The 19,290-nt window shown below is 39.7% G+C and overlaps 1 protein-coding gene across 1 annotated transcript in view; it reads left to right on the top strand.

Annotated features, from left to right (window-relative positions):
• NR3C2 (nuclear receptor subfamily 3 group C member 2) overlaps window positions 1-19,290 on the top strand; it is a 367,875-nt gene that overhangs the window by 155,175 nt on the left and 193,410 nt on the right. The window contains exon 3 of the mRNA XM_024736174.1: window positions 16,717-16,856. Coding sequence (XP_024591942.1) covers window positions 16,717-16,856 — 140 coding nt within the window. The remainder of the gene's footprint in view (window positions 1-16,716; window positions 16,857-19,290) is intronic.

Raw genomic sequence — 19,290 nt, forward strand, 5'->3', positions numbered from 1 at the left:
TTGGATAAGTTTTATTAAATTAAGAGGAGAAAAGGCCAAGATGCTATCTTGATTCCTGAACGTTATTTTACTGTATTAAAAAAAAAAGTTGGTGACCATATTCTTTAAATCAGGTAGAATTTACCCAGATACACATCCTTGTATGTATATGCATCTGTATTATGTTCCCTCTGTTTGAAAATATATTCATCTCTTCCAAAGAATATATATAGTATATACAGATTTCAAACACTAGAAAGGGAATATTGATGCAGATTTAAAAATTTTTATTGCAAGCAGGTGATTATGGTACAATTTTGATAGAGGGTATATGCAGTGTCCTTGAAATCAAGTCGGGACATCTAACAGTCCTAGTTCTGTGGCACTGAGATTAAACATAGGAGGTTTAGTAGATCTTATATTAGGTAATTCCATATAATAAAATAGAAAGAGAAAGGCCAGGTTCCCTCAGATCTTTGGTGGTGGGTATCAGGGTGGTATCAAATGGCCATTCGTCTACTTCTTCTCTGGCAACAGTAGTGTCAGGGAAAGATTTTTGAAGCAAGATAGATCTAAGTTACTTATCCACTGCTTCTTGCCTTGTTGCTATTAAAACTGAAGGAACGCCCTTCCTCAACTTCACCATCTTTCATCACTATTTATAGGCATTCTGAAATCTTTTTCTTTTTTCACAAGTTCTAGTGGAACTACTTCTGACCACTAAACAATGTCATATTTGCTTTGATATCTATGCCATTTGCCTTGTTTTTAAAATGTTTTTCATCTTTTCTCAGATCCATTCCAAAGGCAAAAACCTAACTTGAGGTTTTAAACTTTTGAGAAAAGCTTCTGTGATTGCTCTTAAGAATGTCAGGAAAATGATAAAAGTTATTTTGGTGCAAGTTAACAATTGTCTTTTCATAAGTACAGATTTTCACAACATTGGAAGATAATTAAATGGAGTATTAACGCCAGTTGTAAAAACATGAGTACCTTTTATTGGAAGGACTGCCACATCTCACTGAAAGCAAGAAAAGACTAGCGTATTTACTTAAATTCCAAGGGCATTTTCACACACACACACACACACACACACACACACACACACACACCCCAGGACTAAACCATGAAAGTATGTATTTAAATCCTGATTCAGTACTCTCGGGGGTACTTTCTTGAGTCTCATGACTGTCATCTCATTTACAAGAAGTTACATTGAGTTAACTGAATCTAGACCTTTCATTTTGGTTTTTCCTGCTTTGAGGAAGAACTCTTTTAAGCAGGCTTGATACGTTTTATAAGAGTGAGGAAAATAATTTTAAATGGTTTCAGAAGTTAATACATATATCAACATTCCTTTACTTTCCAGTAGGGATTTATGCAGTCCCCTTGCCCCTCCACCCCCATCTGAGCCCAAGAGCATGACCTCCAAATTACAGGGATTTTAGTGTATTTTGTTAGCTGGTCAAGACTTAGGACAATGCCTGGCATATGCTCGGTGCTCAGTAATGGTGTCAAGTAAGTGAAAAGAGGGACAAAACAGTTGTTGCAACACCTGCTTATTGCTCACAGCACAGGACCTCTGGGTTTGGAGAGAGATGTGGAGGTGACTATCCCTATTCCTTAGTTACAGAGACACGGTGAGGAAGAAGGTATATGTGAGCTAGCTAGAAAAAAGGTGAGTCCACTACTGGCAAATACCTAAATGGTCCCTTCAGTTTAAATGAAATATTTAAATACTTTTAATGTCTTCTCTACAAGAACCAAATATACCCACACCTCTAATAATAGTGGTAGCTTTTTTCTCAAAGCCAAAATATGTATGATAGTGGGGTTGGGGCAGGAGGAAGGTGGGGACAGAGATGGAAGAGGAGAAGGAAGAAGCAGAGTATTTGGTAGATATTTTTTGTCTTGTTTTTTTCCTTAAGAGTAAAGTAGGGTACAAGATACCTGGACAAGATGATAGCTCGTGAAATAACTCCTGCATTTTTATGTACCTCTGAGTTGGCCGCATGGAGCCACACTGAGTCAACACATGGGTACAGACAGTCTTTGCGTGCCAAAACCCAGCCTTTGTGAAACCTTGGGTGTCAAGTATTTTTGGAGGGAGGCAATCAGAGTAACAGCCCGAAGTGTCAAACCCTAAGAGTAATAAAGACCCAAAGAAAGTACACAGGATTCTGTCATTGTTCTGTTCATGTCAAGTCAGAAAATGAGCATACAGTTTAGTTTATTAATTTTTTTATACTAGCATTTCACTGAAAAGTAAAAGTAATGAAATCGATCAGAAAAAACAGTTTTTAAAATAAGAGCCAAAATTGCTGGAGAACATGGTAATGGAAAGGAACTCAGCGGTCTGGGGGTGGGATCAGCAATATCTAAGTTCACCTCAGTACTTCAGTGTGTTACCTTGAAGACCTGAGACCATCATACTTAGTAGAATGCTATTGCCTACATAATGTAGATGATGATTTTATCAATTTGGAAATGCTGTCCTGTGATAGCCCCTGGTTTTATCATTGAAACCAGTGTCCAGAAATGTGTTAAATGGAACCATAAGAAATGCCTGATTTTGCAGGTCAAAAACAGTTGAGCAGCAATTTCAAATGTAGGCTTAATCCTACAGACTGTGCTTGAGCAGAAGTTTAAAAGGGAGCTCTGTAGGGAACTTAAAGGCAAGTGTAGGCGGCTCTTGATGGAACAGTACAGCATTGATCCCTCAGTCCTGAAGGGTAGGGGGGTGGAGTCGAAAAGGCGCCTCTGAATTTCCCTGCAGACTCAGTCATCCAAGTCTACTGACTAGTGCCCTATGCTGGCTCCTCCGTAAAGCCTCTGCCATTTTCTTCCCAGGGAGTTCTTATGAAGAATACCTGCAGAGCAGAAGAATACTGCAGAAGATTCTTGCGTGTTTGAGGGTACATACGTGTTCCTCTTTAGGTGTCTGTGCACACATGTGCCTTCTTTTCAGAGCTTACCAGTGAGGCTGGTCATTTCCCTGAGTAGCATTTTGCAGCTCTGACCAAACCACTCCTTGTAGTGATGCCCGCCGACAGGAGCCAGCCTTGAGTCATCCTGCCTTCAAGCAGAATGAGGACAAGGTGGCTCTTTTCGTGTGTGGTTAGACTGTAGGCTCCCGTGAAGAAAACCCTCATAACTAGAAAAATGCATTCGTGTTTTGAAAAGGAATATTCTTTTGACCTGTTACAAACTAAAGTGTGAATGGAAAAGATTTTTTTCTGATAGATTCCTTATACCTTTACTGAAAGATCATTTCAGAGTATTAAGCTGATCTGAACGCAGTGATGTCATTTCACAATTAGAGAATTAACGCTAACAAAATACGTTAATAATTTGGGATTTTTTTTTCAATTTTTTTCCCTAACTCTAAAGTGGTGATACCTCATTGATTATTCAGAAACTGAGATGATAAAGAATGAATTTGTTTGATCCAATTAATATAAGCATTCCTTAGGACTTTTGATGTCATACTAAGAGGCTGTTTTTCAAACTTAGGTTACCAAAGGTGAAAGGGGGATAAATTAAGCGATTGGGATTAACATATACACACGACTGTATACAAAGTAGATAATCAACAAGGACCTACTGTATAACACAGGGAACTCTACTCAATATTCTGTAATAACCTATATGGGAAAAATATCTGAAGAGGACTGGATATATGTATATGTACAACTGAATCGCTTTCTGTACACCTGAAGCTAACACAACATTGTAAATCAACTGTACTCCAACATAAAATTAAATTAAAAAAAGATGCTGTTTTTAATATTTCAAGGGTGGTAACTCTGCTCAAAATCAGATATTGGGTAGATTTGAAGTAAATATGGCATGGTGCCATGTCAGCAAATGTGCTGGGATGTTGTCATTAATGTCATTAATTTATAGATTTTGGAATGAACCTCTCTAAACCTGTCACACGTAAGTTTTTGAAATAATGAAGGCTATCCCTTTATCCCATGTGAAAAAAACTTGGTATAAGGCAGGTAGGATAGAGGGTGCCAGTTGCAAAACCTCTGTGATCTTACATACGAGCCTTGCATAGGAGCGGTCATAACTGAATTGAGTTGAGTTGGCAAATCAGAGGGCCATATCAGTGGCAATGAAAATCATTATTTCTAGAATTTAAGAGATACAACTCAGGGAAAAAGCACTTTGGAGTTTGGAATAATTAAATTTATAGAAAGAAGCCATATTCTGTTGCTCAGAAAGGCCACGATGAAGCATGTTTTCCATCAACTTCTTTAAAATGTGATAAAAAACACGCTGAAATCAGTAATTTTCTAAATAACTCAGGTTCAGGATCCACAGCTAGGTCCAGTGTCCATTACTGCTCAGAATCTCAGGCCATCCGTATCAGCATCTAAGTCTGCATCTTAACATAAGGATAGTTAATGTTCAGGGGGAAAGGTTAAATCATGTTGAATATTGATAGTATGTTTCTTTTTTCACAATTTTTATTCTTTAATTATTTTTATTTTATATTGGAGTGTAGTTGATTTATAATGTGTTAATTTCAGGCGTACAGAAAAGTGATTCCGTTGTACATATACATATATCCATTCTTTTTCAGATTCTTTTCCCATATAGATTGTTACAGAATATTGAGCAGAGTTCCCTGTATTATACAGTAGGTCCTTGTTGACTGTCTATTTTATATACAGGAATGTGTATATTTTAATCCCAAACTCCTAATGTATCCCTCCGCCACACCTTTCCCCTTTGGTAATTATAAGTTTTCAAAGTCTGTGAGTCTGTTTCTGTTTATAGTATGTTTCAAAAGCAAAGTCACTGTAATTAAAAACACTCAAGCAAGCATTTTGTGGTAATCTTCTTAAAACATAATTTATACACTCAAGCAAGTACTTAGAGGTAGTCTCTTTCCAACATACTTTATAAAGTACCGTCCAACAGATCGTGTGATAAGTTTATGATTCCTTCCAAGGGGATTCTAAATAACTAACTCAACATGCCAGTGATTACAGAGGTAAAATAAAATGTGGAGGCATTTTTTTAGCACATATATTTGGTCATTGTATTAGCAACCACTTATTGGCATATATGTGCTCAGTAAATGTTTCTGGAGATGATTTGATGTTAGATCTTTTCTAGAGACTTTGCATGCGCTCAAATTACCAGGTAGTAGTTTTATGACTAAGACAACTTCCCTGAATATGGAAACTTCTTAATAGAGAAGATGGGGAGTTCCTTTCACTTCAATATGGCTTGTATATGCATCTTATATATGCAGAAAAAACAACCATCGCTTAAGTCAACGGTGTCAACAGTGACCACAGCCCAGTGGTTCACCTTTAGTCTTGCTCTCTTGGTGGCATATGACACTGTTGGTCCCCCATTCCTGATCTCCTCCCGTTGATTCCAAGACTCTGCATCATCTTGCCTTCCCGCCTCTTTTGTCTTTCTTCCTCAGGTTTGTTAGCAAGTTCTTTCCCTGCCTAACCAGAAATGTGAGTTTTCTGTAGATTTCCATCGGTGACCTTCTTTTCTCCTCATTTCACCTTCTGCCAGGGTGAGCTTATTCATTGTTCTAAGAGTAAAATCCAGAGTCCTTGCTCTCTAAGAGTGACCTACCTCTTGAGGGATGTTCCAAACTTTCTCTTGTTGAACCTGTTTTTCTTGCTTCCCCTATTCAGTGGTCCTTAGTTTTCTTTCAGTTCATCAGACCTTTTGTTGTCGTTATCCGTATTATGCATATTAACAGTTGTCGTCAGTCACTTTGTGTCCTCTAACATGGTAGATCTTTGTACCTCGCTTCGTTTTCCATGTCACCTTTTCAGTTGTCTACCAGATGTTTCAACTCGCTGTCCTAGAATCATCTCTAACCACTGAATCTGGTGTTAGAGACTCATGATTCGGGCCTTTTTCCATGCTTGTCAGCGTATAACTCATTGAGTTCTGGATCCCAGTGCATTTGTCCCTGTCTGGATGTTTTTCTTGGTCCAGCTCATTTTCACCTTGCCCCATTTCTTCGTGAAGCTTTCCTTCAACCCAACTGCAAGTTACTGGATTCTATGAATTCTTTATTTTTAGCCATGGATGACTCCTATCACACAGTGACTTTAATATTTACCAATCTCCATGTCTTACCTACCCTGCTCGATTATAAACTTATTGAGAATAGAAGTCATTTGTTATCTTTGTGTTCTCAGAAGGACTTCCTTCCACACAGCTGGTGTGGAAGTCACCTGATTAAAATGATTCATTAACAGTACAGTGGCCAGTAATTACATTTGACACTTTGTTTTGTTAGAAAAGACATCTTCATCTAGAGTTAAATAATTTTGCCTATTGTCCAAAAAAATAGATTTTGCATATTTTCATCAAGTGGGAATTTGTCTAGCCATAATTGAAGGAGAAAAAGTTACTTGAATGTCCTTCTAGCATAGATCTTTATTTTTAAAATGAAATTTTACACATCCTAGGCTAGGCTTAGCATGTGATCCAAAATATTCCTACCTTTTTTTCCTTCTAGATCTCTGTCAGGATACGTTCCTGCTGTGCTGAAGCTATGCTCTGTTGATTATAAGTCTTTTATGGGAAAATTGCATTCACTTAAATGAAATTCAAAGTATAAAAAATACTTATTAAACAGAGCCACTCTAATAAATATTACTAATCGTATAAACTGTTGTAAAAACAAACAAAGAAAAAGGTAAATTGGAAAAGACTATAAACAGCCATTTTGGGGGCTTTAATTTTTATTTTCCAAGCTAGTTATATCCTTGAAGTTTCTGTGTCAGGTAGCTTTATCTATAATTTTATTCATACATCTGAGATTGAAAGATGTGTACCAATTATTTAATTCCTGTCTGTGGTGCATTATGAATTGTGGCTTAAGAGGAAGAATTTTATTTAGTGGTAAATCATCCCCCAAAAGATTAATGATTCACTTATCAAAGATAATAATACCACCAAAGAAAATATACCACAAGAATCACTCCCAAATATTACCCCTAAATAGCGGGAAAACTAAAATGAGATATCTTACGTTAAAAATTGACTCAGAAAGGAAATAGTCAGCAAAAGGGTTTTTTTTCCTCATTTATATGTGGATGAAGATACGGATTTTAGTAAACTAGTAGTCAAAGGTGATTTGTTTCCGAAATGTATTTTTTGTATATTGAGTGTTGTCCAAATTCTTAGGTTTCTTAAATTTAGTGTTCTTTATATAAAAGTATATATTTGAATCTCAATGATTGTTTATCCTAATGATCTAATGTGGCTATTCCCAACCTACATGCTACAGTCACCAGAGGAACGAGAATTCTTAAAAGAGATTCTCAAATCCATATTCACACAGAACATTGCCTAAACAGTAAATAAACAATATGGCTGTTGCTGTACCACTCTCTTATACTATATTTTTAGAAACCTTGTTTTTTGCTGCTAACCAATGTTATACATGCTTCTATAAACTTAAAGCAGTACAGAAAAATATGCTATAGAAAAGTAGAATTATATGTAGTTCTACTACTGTGCCAGTCTCTAGTAAGAGTTGTAGGGACTTCCGCGGTTGTGCAGTGGTTAAGAATCCGCCTGCCAATGCAGGGGACACGGGTTCGAGCCCTGGTCCGGGAAGATCCCACATGCCACGGAGCAACTAAGCCCATGCGTCACAACTACTGAGCCTACGCTCTAGAGCCCGCGAGTCACAACTACTGAAGCCTGCCCGCCTAGAGCCCGTGCTCCGCAGCAGGAGAAGCCACCGCAATGAGAAGCCTACACACTGCAACGAAGAGTAGCCCTGGATCACCGCAACTAGAGAAAGCCCGTGCACAGCAACGAAGACCCAACGCAGCCAAAAATAAATATATTAATAAATGAATTTTAAAAAGAAAAGAGTTGTAGCTCCAACAATAATACTGATTCATAATAGTCAGAATTTAAATAGTGCTGAATATGTGTCGGACACTGTTGTCTGTGCTCTTAAATATATTGAGTAATTCAGCCATAAGAAAGAATGAAATAATGCAATTTGCAGCAACATGGATGGCCCTAGAGATGATCATACTAAGTGAAGTAAGTCAGAAAGAGAAAGACAAATACCATATATCATGTATATGTGAAATCTAAAATACGTCACAAATGAACTTTTTTACAAAACAGAAATAGACTCACAGGCATAGAGAACAAACATATGGTTTCCAAAGGGGAAAGGGGGTGGGGGAGGGATGAATTAGGAGTTTGGGATTAGCAGATGCAAACTACTATATGTAAAATAAACAGCAAGGTCCTACTGTATAGCACAGGGAACCATATTCAATATCCTGTAATAAACCTTAATGGAAAAGAAAAAAATATTTTGATAACTGTGCTACAGTAAAACTTGGATTCCTTTAAAATATATCTCTATCTATCTATCTATATGTATGTGTGTATGTATTGACTAATTTAATCTGTAAGAACCCTATAAGGTAGGACTTTTGTTATCACTCCTTAACAGATGGCAAAATGGGCCCAGAAAGGTTAAATAAGACTGATATATGTTTGCTCCCAGTTTTTCCTATGGATAGACTATCATTTAATATTATTGCTATTGTATTATTTACAAAAATAGGAACATACCATTACTGATAACTGTTTTACCACTGTAGGGTCCAAAACAGGCTCCCCTGAACTGCCAAACTGCTCTTCATTCCACTGTGAAAATATAAACAGCACCACCATACAATTTTTCTGCAAGTCCAGTGGGTACTATCTACTTAAAAAGCGAAAAAGGCCATTTCTCACCGTCTTCACTGCTTTAAGCTAAATCCAAGCTGTGTCATCTCCTGCCTGGATAATTGCTGGAGCCCATGTGGCTGGTCTCCCCACTTCCAACATCACCCACTCCTGTAGTCCATTCTCCAGGCAACAGCCAAAGTCAGATTTTTAAATGTCATGCAGATCATATTACCCTTCTGCTTCAAACATCTCAATATTCACATCACTCGTGATGGCACTTAAACTGGCATCCTGAGTCATCACCATAGCCCTCGAGACCCATGTAGTCTCTCTCTGTCCTCTTGGCCCACACATCCTACCTCCTCCCATCTCTCCTGCCTCCTTTCAGCTACTACTCATTTGCCCTCGTTTCCATCTCTGGAACGTGTCATGTTCATTCCTGCCTCAGGGATTTTGCACTTGCTCTTCCCTTTGTTGGCATCTTCGCATGGCTGGCTACTTTGTCCTTTCAGTCTCGCCAGAGATGCCTTCCCAGGCTACCTTTCTAAAGAATCCTAACCATCCACCGCCCCAGCCAATCTCGGTCTCTGTCATTTTCTTCAAAGCACTTAACCACTGTCTGAATTTATTTCCTTACTTCTGTATTGTTGTTCTCTCCTACTGTAGTAGAAACTCCATGAGAATAGGGACTTTTTCTTACTCATCTGAGTGCCTAGAAAAGGCGGGGTGGGGGGCATAGCAGGCTTCCAATGAATAGCTTAATTAATGAAGGATTTAAAACACTCCAGCATGTTCAGATAGAAGGATGTTTCCTGAAGTATTGTTTGCATAGGCCTCCAAACTCTCACTCTGCTCTAGATCACTGAATGAATGCTTGAATTGATTGCATGTGGAAAGATTCAGCTTTTCAGCAGCTGGTGATGATGGTAGAAGCATCTCTGATTAAGTGAAAGTACAGAAGACAGGTTTGCTTAATTGATGTTGAGTGAGCTTGAGAAATGGGACAAACTCCTTGTCATGTGAAGAATTTAAGGTCACTGAATAGTGGATCAGCCACTATGGTGTTGTTATGTAATTGTTGTAAAGATGGGGAAATAACATAGTAATTCCTGGAACAACATGGTGCATTATAGATTCTCAGCCGAATTTTCCAGTTCAGTCGGTAGAAATCCCTTTTTCTCACACAGCTTCTTATTGCTTCTCCCTAAGCCTCCAACCGTTTCGTGGAAAAAGATTGCCCAGTAAGTGTTTTTGATGATTGGTTAGGATATCCCCTCCCAATTGTCACCCAAATCAGTATGAACCTTTGATTAATCTCTTTAGCTCTTCACTGAGTCATTAGAACTATTCTATTTGGTACTGAAAATAGTTGCACCTTCCTTGTGTTTCCCGAAGAGAGACACTTGTCTTTCCAAGTGGAAATACAATGCTCACTCATTTCTGCTTTATATAGTACTTTAACTTTTGTCTAAAACCCTGTGAACGACCTTTGTTGATAATAAAATTCTGTGCATATTATTTCTTTGATTACCAAGACCAAAAATGTCCAGTTTGGGTAGTTTTTCCCAACTCGTCACTGTTAAAATGGTTTTTAGTGGGTAGAATACCATTTGAATGCATACATTTATGCAGAATTTTAAAGCAAAATCAGCAAAGACACAATCATATAGATGCAAGAAAGATTTTAAGTGCCATAGGATTAGCTGTTCTAGAAAGAATACGTTTTTATATGTAGATGCTTTTATGCTTGATCTAGATCAGACAATGGCTATTTACTGTGTGTAAGGTGCTGTCTTTAATTTGAGCTTGAAATCCACTTCAAATAAAGCTTGATCATGACAGGGTGTTCCATTTATCTTTTGTGCCCATATTTATCTTAAAGGGATATCTTGAAAAGGATCTTAGAGATGATCTGTTCAACATTCTTGTGGTGAGAATTACGGCCCAAAGAGGAGAGCTGATTTTGTTAAGGTTTTACCAGTTAGTGGCTGAGCTAGAACCGGAACCAGGCTTCCTTACTGAGCTCCTGTGCCTGCCTTTACCCCTGCGTGTTTGGGACTCACATCCCATGAAGATGCTTAGATGTTATAAGATGTTAATGGATTATACATACTATAAAGGTGAATTCTTACATCCAAAAATCACTCAATAAGCTTTGTTTTGATATAACCCAGAATCTAAGAAGTGAGTTCAAGGTCTGCTCCCTTCTCCTCCTTTTCCTCTCCTCCCTCTCCCTGCTTATAAAATGTAATAATGTATTTCCTGAAACCAGACATATACCCTTCCAACCATGTCCCATCTTTCAGTTTCAGAGGTAATCACGTGAAAGGGCGTCAGTGGAGACTGGAGTTTTCCTGACCCGTCCACACTTTGTGGCCTATCTTCTTTGTTACTAACGCAGACGCCTGTGGGATAGCTCGCTGAGCTATTGAGGATAGACTGTCTCCCCGGATGTTTTTTCCCCTCTGTGCAGAGCTAAATGAACCATATAGGAATTGAACCTATAACCTTGGCCTCATTCAGTTATCTTCTTTAAAATTGCCTTTTGGAAATTTATGTTCTGCTGTGATGAGATTAAGGTTGTGATTTCATTCATTCAATAAACAGTCCCAGCACCACACTAATGGCAGCAGAGAGCACAGAGAGGCAGAGGACAAGGTCTTTGCCCTCAAAGGATTAGGATGAGTACACAAATCACGAATGTCAGGGCAGAAGTGATGACCGCTGGGGGAGTGGGGGTGAGCAAATCAGGAATTCACGAAAGCGAATCAGGAGAAGGGAGAGAGGTACATCCTGCCGGGAGAACATCAGGGGCCCTTGAAGGATGGACAGTTTTCCCAGGAGTCGGAGCGGGGGTAGGTGTACAGATGGTGGTACCCACAGCACCTCAACAGGGATGTTGCAGTGGGGCGAGCACAAGCGTGAGAGGACCTGCGGGGGCAGGCATAAAGGAAGAGGGACGGAACGTTATCATTTATGGTGGTGTTGTGTAGGGATGATGGAAGATTCTGAACTGGGCAGTACTAGAATCAGAACTGTGTAACAGGAAACGTCATTTGTCAGCCACTGTAGAATGAACTGGAGGGTTGGGGAAGAACCCTGAGGAAGTGACAAGGGTCTGAACCAGGGTTCCCAACAGGGTGAAGAGAAGTGATGGGAGACGGTCAAGCCTGGACAAGCAGAACTTGGTAACTGACTAGACGTGATAATGAAGGTTTGAACCTGGGTGCCTAGCAGATGGCAGTACCCTTCCAGAAGCCAGTAGACCACAGAGGCTGGGAAGTTACGTAAAGGAAGTGAACACATGAAATTGGAACACTGGGGAGAGGTTTGGAGCTGGATATAAAGATTTGGGAAGTCATTCACCAGGAGAGCTGTTTGAGCTGGGAGAGTGGATAAGGTCATTAAGGGATAAAGTGTAGAAATGAGAAAAAAAGATGGCCAAAGGTAGAACGCCAAAGAAAATCTACATTGGTGATTTAGACAATGAGAAAGAGCCTGAGAAATAGAGACTGAGCTCGGTACACTGTTACGGAAACCGAAGAAGCAGAGGGCTGCCGAGAGACATGTAGAGGCAAGTGTGCTCCCTTGTCATTGAGAGATGTTAGTGAACAAGAAGGAAAAATAATCCACCTTTGCTTTAATTTTGTCATTGAGCCAAATTACTGTTTTAATTGGGATTTCACAATGCATCGTTTTGATGCTATGCTTTGACTTCTCTGCATTCGGTTCCACTACATACTTTTCACTCTCAAGACAGTTAAAAACCAATCACATTCTTAATGTAAGGAATGCAGTAGGAGTTCAAAACTGATGAAAAGGCCAGTCATCTGAGATCATTCATTTATCCCAAGTGTTAATTGGGAGCCTAATATGTACCAGGGACTATGCCATACCCTGGGGACATAGTGGCAAATAACACAGAAGCAAATCCAGGCCCCTGTTGAGTTTACCTTCTTGTGTGGATGAAGCAAACAATAAACAGACTAAAGAAGGAAAATACACAGCATGGTAACTGGTGACATGCGCTAGGGAGGAAAATAAAGCAGAAGGGGAAGGGGGTTTGGAAGAAGGGGTGTCTTCAGTAGAGGGGGCAGAAAAGGCCTGACTGAGAAAGTGACATTTGGATGACACCCTGAAGGGAGGTGGGGGTGTGGGGTTGTACAGATACCTGGGTGAACAGGGGGCAGCACGTGCAAAGGCCCCGAGGTGGGAGCACACCTGGTGTGTTTCAGGTCTGGCAAGGCTGCCAGTGTTGCTGAAGGGCAGCAAGCAAGAGAGAAAGGTTAGTAAAGTCTCAGGGGCCACATTGGGGCCCTGTGGTCATAGGTTAACTTTGGCTTTTTCTCTGAGCGTGAGGGAAAGCCCTTGGATGCTTTTGAGCAAAGGAATGAATAAGGACCGTTCTGGCTACAGGAGAAGGAAGGGGGCAAGGAGAAACAGGAAGATGAGCGAACAGGCTTCCACACATCCTGGGAGGAGGTGTTGATGGCTTGGACTAGAGCGGTCCCAGAGGAGGTGTGGGAAGTGATCAGAACGTGCATGTTTTTTGAGGGTAAAGTAAACAGAATTGAACAGATTGAGAATGAAACTAGGGAGAAGGAAGAGTCAGGGAGGAGTCCAAGTTGCTGTATCCGTCGGCTAGGGCTGCATAACAAAGTACCACAAATGGGTGGCTTCGGCAACAGAAATATATTGTTTCATGGTTCTGTAGGCTTGGCCAAGTTTAACGTGTCAGCTGAGTTAGTTCCTTCTGAAGGCTGTGAGGGAGAATCTGTCCCATCCCTCTCTCCTAGCTTCTGGTGGTTTCTTGGCCATCTTTGGCGTTCCTTGACTTGTACGAGTATCACTCTCTTCATCGTCACACAGCATTCTCTGTGTGTGTGTCTGTGTCCTAATGTCCTCTTTTTACTAAGAGCCCCAATCATATTGGATTAGGGATGACCCTTCTCCAAAATGACCTCATCTTAACTAATCATATCTGCTATGACCATATTTCCAAATAAGATTACACTCTGATGGAAAACTAAAAATAAAATTACCGTATGATCCAGCAATCCTACTCCTGGGCACATATCTGGACAAAACTATAATTCAAAAAGATAGATGCACCCCCTGTGTTCGTAGCAGTACCATTCACAATAGCCAAAACATGGAAACAACCAAAATGTCCATTGACAGATGAATGGATGAAGAAGATGCGGTACATATCCACAATGGAATACTATTCAGCCATAAAAAAGAATGAATTAATGCCATTTGCAGCAACATGGATGCAACTAGAGATACTAAGTGAAGTAAGTCAGAAGGAGAAAGACAAATACCACATGATATCACTTATACGTGGCATCTATGATATGACACAAATGAACCTATCTATGAAGCAGAAACAGACCCGCAGACATAGAGAACAAACTCGTGGTTGCCAAGGGGGAGGTGGAGGTGGGGAGGGATGGACTGGGAGTCTGAGGTTAGTAGATGCAAACTACTATATATGGAATGGTGGGACAACAGGGTCCTACTGAAGAGCACAGGGAGCTGTATTCAATATCCTGGGATAAACCGTAATGGAAAAGAATATAAAAAAGAATGTGTGTGTGCATATGTAGATATAGATATAGACATAGATAAAAAACTGAGTCACTTTGTTGTACAACAGAAATTAACACAATATTGTAAATCAGCTGTACTTCAGTTTAAAAAAAAAGGTCACCCTCTGATGTCCTAGGGGCTAGGACTTCAACATTGGAATTGGAAGTGGGGAGAAGGACACGATTCAGCCCATAGCAGTTGCCATTGACTGAGCCAAGGAAAGTGTATTTGGATAGAAGAGGAGACTTCCAAAGACCAAAGTTAAGAGACTCTTCAGTTTGAGGACCAAGACCAAGGCTCACAAAAATGTTAAATACAAATCCCATGTATGCTTGCAGTTGTAAGAAAGCACTTACATGTTAATGATGGTTTTTAAGTTGTATTCTAATTGTTTATGCAATCATGGCATTTTCCTGTGAAGCGTAAGAGAGTCAGAGTATGGATTGAGTTTTACTGGCCAATATGCCAAAGAAGTTACTGGGGCTGAAATGGAATGTTTTGAATGCCATAAAGGAGTCAAAGGACGCTAATAAAAATAATAAAGAGCACTTTTCTCAGAAGGAGAAACAACTTTGGAGAACATTGTTTCAGCCTTTGATTTAAGAAGTCATTTTTCTAGAAAGCCAGTCATGCTGCAGTGCTCTGAGCAGCTGCATAGTTTGTTCCTTCATCTGTTTTTGGTGAGAGTGTAGTTAAAACATATAAAATCAATTTTAAAAAAATCATGAAGGCAATAGTATCACAGTTAGCTAATTTGAAAAACAGAAATCATCACCGTAACATAACCATTCTAGCCTTTTCATATGTTTTCTTTGAGTTTTTATGTTCCTGCTGTTCTACATGGAGACATAAAGCTAGGACAACAAGGTGATGGTGCTGACATACAAAAAATCTACCCAATGTTTTCTGAACACGTTCAGCTCGAATTTCTCTCACATTCCAGCTCGCGTTGCACATTCTGTTTGCTCTGCCCCTGTCTTTGTCTGGCTACAGCTACCATCTAGTCGTGCTTCAGAACTCAGCTCAGCTGTCACCTTTGGGGAAGGCTGCTGACTGGTATATTCCTAGCTTTCCCAGTATGGAAGGCTGAGCCTACAATGTGCCGCTATATTACCCCGCACCTAAGCACATACCATAATGCTGTGTGTCTCCACCAACTTTGAGGACAGGAGCTGAGCAGTCTATATTTATTTCCTCAGTACCTTGCACAGGACCTGTGGGTAGATATTCAATAAGTGCATGTGGGCTAGGAATGAAAAAAAAATCGAATTCTTTGCCTGCTTGGCACACATCGGTCACTGAACTATGAGACCTTATTAGAATTTAAAACAATTTTCTTCAGATTGTGCCATAAACCGGCACGGGAATATGTAATATAGCTTGAGAAGAGTCTCCTTTAAAAGTATTCGTGTAGGACTTCCCTGGTGGCGTAGTGGTTGAGAGTCCGCCTGCCGATGCAGGGGACACGGGTTCGTGCCCCGGTCCGGGAAGAGCCCACATGCCGCGGAGCAGCTGGGCCCGTGAGCTGTGGCTGCTGAGCCTGCACGTCTGGAGCCTGTGCTCCGCAACGGGAGAGGCCACAGCAGTGAGAGGCCCACGTACCGCAAAAAAAAAAAAAAAAAAAAAAGCTGTGGCTGCTGAGCCTGCGCATCCGGAGCCTGTGCTCCACAACGGGAGAGACCACAACAGTGAGAGGCCCGCGTACCGGAAAAAAAAAAAGAAAAAAGAAAAAAAGGATTCATGTAGATTGTTGCTTAAAAGGTTAAATTTGTCCCTAAAAAACTGCACCCTTCAGTTTCTTACCATGAAAGGTACCTGAGATAGTTACCGTATATGGCTTGTTTTTAGTATTGACTGTGCCCCTTTAAATTAGTAAGCAAAATGAAGCAATTTGAACATACCTATGTAAGGTAACATGGGAGAAAATGCAGGAGCTTGGAGGAGTAAAATTGCTGGCAAAAGAGACAAGAATTATTTTAATTGTAATTTGTGGATTGTTTGGGAGAGGGGAGAGTTTTTTATCTGGCATAAATTGAGATATAATCTGAGTCCGAGTGAAGAGAGTTGAGAAGTATTGTAATAGCCCTTTGATGCCAAATACAGTTCCGTGATGACGCGGCTCAAGATTTCTCTCCTCTCTGTTCACCTAGAATGCAAATAATATTTTTTGGTAAACGTTCTCAAAAACAGGAAAAGGAAGAGAAAAGTTTATATGGGATTATTTATGACTTCTTAGTACTGAGAAGAGGCTTTGCTGTAGAGAATTCTTGATACATTACTCCCCTCATAGGATTTTGCCTTCATTTCCTAAGTCACTCAGGATGGGACCCCATTGAATTCATTGATGGAACCAAGATGATTGACAGATATTGAGCTAAGCTGTACAGCATGTCAAATGTGCCACGACACTGTAGTTATTTAAATCTTGATTTCTTTCCCCAGCTCTACTTTACGAAGTGTTTCCACTGGATCCTCAAGACCTTCCAAAATATGTTTGGTGTGTGGGGATGAGGCTTCAGGATGTCACTATGGTGTAGTGACCTGTGGCAGCTGCAAAGTGTTCTTCAAAAGAGCAGTGGAAGGTAAATGTTCATGTGGGTGTTCCTTTTACACATTTTCTTTCCTGGTGTGCAGTTTACTTGCAAGGTTAACTCGGTAGCATTATTGGGAAATAATTCAGAAATGTCCTTAGTTTTGGATTTAATCTGTCCTTAGTTTTGGATGCAATCTGTTAGTGATAAATAGTAATGATGCCTTGTCTAAAAACCACTTGGAGATTCTCCACCGAGCAATGTTTAATGGCCAAAATTCTAAATTGTGGATTAAGAGCAAGCAGTCAGAAAGACTGGTTGTTTTGGTTGTTGGTTTGTCTCAGTTTTTTTTTTTTTTCACTTAGACTTATCAAAATCATTTTGTGTCACCATAAATTTAATTTGCATGATCAGAAAGGCCATTTTTTTTACAGCACGTCTGCCTTGTCTATGTTTCTGTATAAATATATGTGTTGGTGGCGAGTTCAGACATTGACATCAGGATCGTGTGTGTAATTTAAGTTGTGTTCCTTACAGAATAATGTCATTTAACAGCTGCTTGAGAGTCCAGGTCCCCATTTGAGTCCTACCTTCGTTCCTACTGAAAGTTTCCAAACCAGTACATTAAATGAAAAATTGGACTGAGATTCTTTAAGTTCATGTAGTCTAGCTTTTGCTTCTGTCCAAGTAATTGTACTTACTAAGGAGAAATGGTCTTTTTGTTTGTTTCTGCCTTTCTCCAACTTCACTTCCAAGCAATTAATTAACATCAGGCTTAGGCCTGATGGTTTTATTAATGTTGACTACTATGACTGGTCAAAGTGTAGAATTTTTTGCTATCGGGAGAAGTGTTGTGTAATTGACACTTATTCTCACTAAGGAGTTTAGCATTAAGATTCCTGTAGGTGTATTTCTCAGGACATTTTTCTGAGAGATGAATTGGTGTTTCAGAGACTTAGGCATAAATGACTTGAATGTTTGTTTTGCTGAGGACCACAAGGAAATGTCCTTAGTTCTGGGATAAAAAAAAGCTGACCAAGTAGTTATTTCTGTGCTTCTGAGGTTGATTCTGCATTATTTAATTGATAGTACATGATTTTACATTATTTACACTATTAATTATTTAATAGTCCCCAAACCCAGCATTGAATTGGTAATAGGAGTTCCATATTTCTTTCTCGGGGTATGAGCTCTTGGTTACAGGTGACAGAAGATTCAACACAAACTGGCTTCAGCACCAATGGAAATTCATTGGCCCACATAACTGGATAGTCCTCATGTGGGCATGGCTTTGGGCAAGCCATGGTCTTAAGCCAGGTCATTCGCATTCAATCTCATTCTCTCCATCGCTTGACTTTGTTCTGGCTCTGTTCTCATGTGGCTTCTCTCGTGAGAAGAAGAGAGGTTTTCTGTTCCCAGGGGTTGTTATAAAAGCCCCCAATTGGATCTCCATAGACTGAACTTGATTCACGTTGGCCCCCTCCAGACCAATCACCATGGCTGGGGGGAGCAGTGATCTGATAGGCTGGTCCTGGCTGGAGTCGGCCAACCTGAACAACCTAGACCAACTGTGGGAATGAGCATTTCCCGGAGAAAAAGGTGGGCCCTGTTACCAGAAGGCTGATTTCCGGAAAATGGGGGAAACAAGTATGTATAGTACTGAAATCAATTTAATTTTTTAAGATTGTCTTCCCTGCCACCCTCTTCTTTCTTTCCTTAACTCTGTGATTGACTCAGTAGAAGATAAGTAGCTAAGATATACCTCTGGCATCTTCTAATGCCGCTTTATACCTTCCAACATAAGGGCTCCCCTCCTAGGCTCACTAATTGGTGAACAAAGGTGATAAGTAAAAATAAAGCAGTGAGCAAAGGACATTTAGAGGAGGGTGCCTCTGTGTTGCCCTACCTATGGGTCAGCATTCACATCAGAACCCATGTATGGCTTTTTATAAAATCTGCCCTTCTCTGCAAAAAAATGGTTTTCTAGATGTTTTTGTTGTTTTTAAGTAGTTTCTCTGGAAGTAGCTAAGGAAAGAATTGTTTTTGCAACTGAGGTACATATAAACATGGAAAAGCCTAAATGTCTGTACGTCTTTTTCTCTCATTGAAAAGCTGATCAGTAATGGATAATGAACCTTGACAAGTGCCTTTTAAGACTTTTATTAATATAGCTTATTTCCTGTTTATTTGGGAATTAGAATTTTAGCACCTACCTGTGTGAAACAAGGCTATAAATTTTAAATATAAACTTCATGAGAGTAATGACTTGTTTTTGTTTTGTTATTTGTATTTGCTTACTGTTTTATCATGCGTGTATGTGTGAAAGAAATAGGACTATCTCTGTATCAGAACTTTTTGATTTAATAAGAAATTATTTAAAATATTTTATGTAATTAGAGGCACTAATTTCACAAAATTATGGTATATGGATGTTATTTTTATTCCCCTTTTACAGATGAAGAAATTTGGGATCAGACCCAGTTAA

The sequence above is a fragment of the Neophocaena asiaeorientalis genome, unplaced genomic scaffold (assembly GCF_003031525.2).
Source record: "Neophocaena asiaeorientalis asiaeorientalis breed wild unplaced genomic scaffold, Neophocaena_asiaeorientalis_V1.1 scaffold7, whole genome shotgun sequence".
Lineage (NCBI taxonomy): Eukaryota > Metazoa > Chordata > Mammalia > Artiodactyla > Phocoenidae > Neophocaena > Neophocaena asiaeorientalis.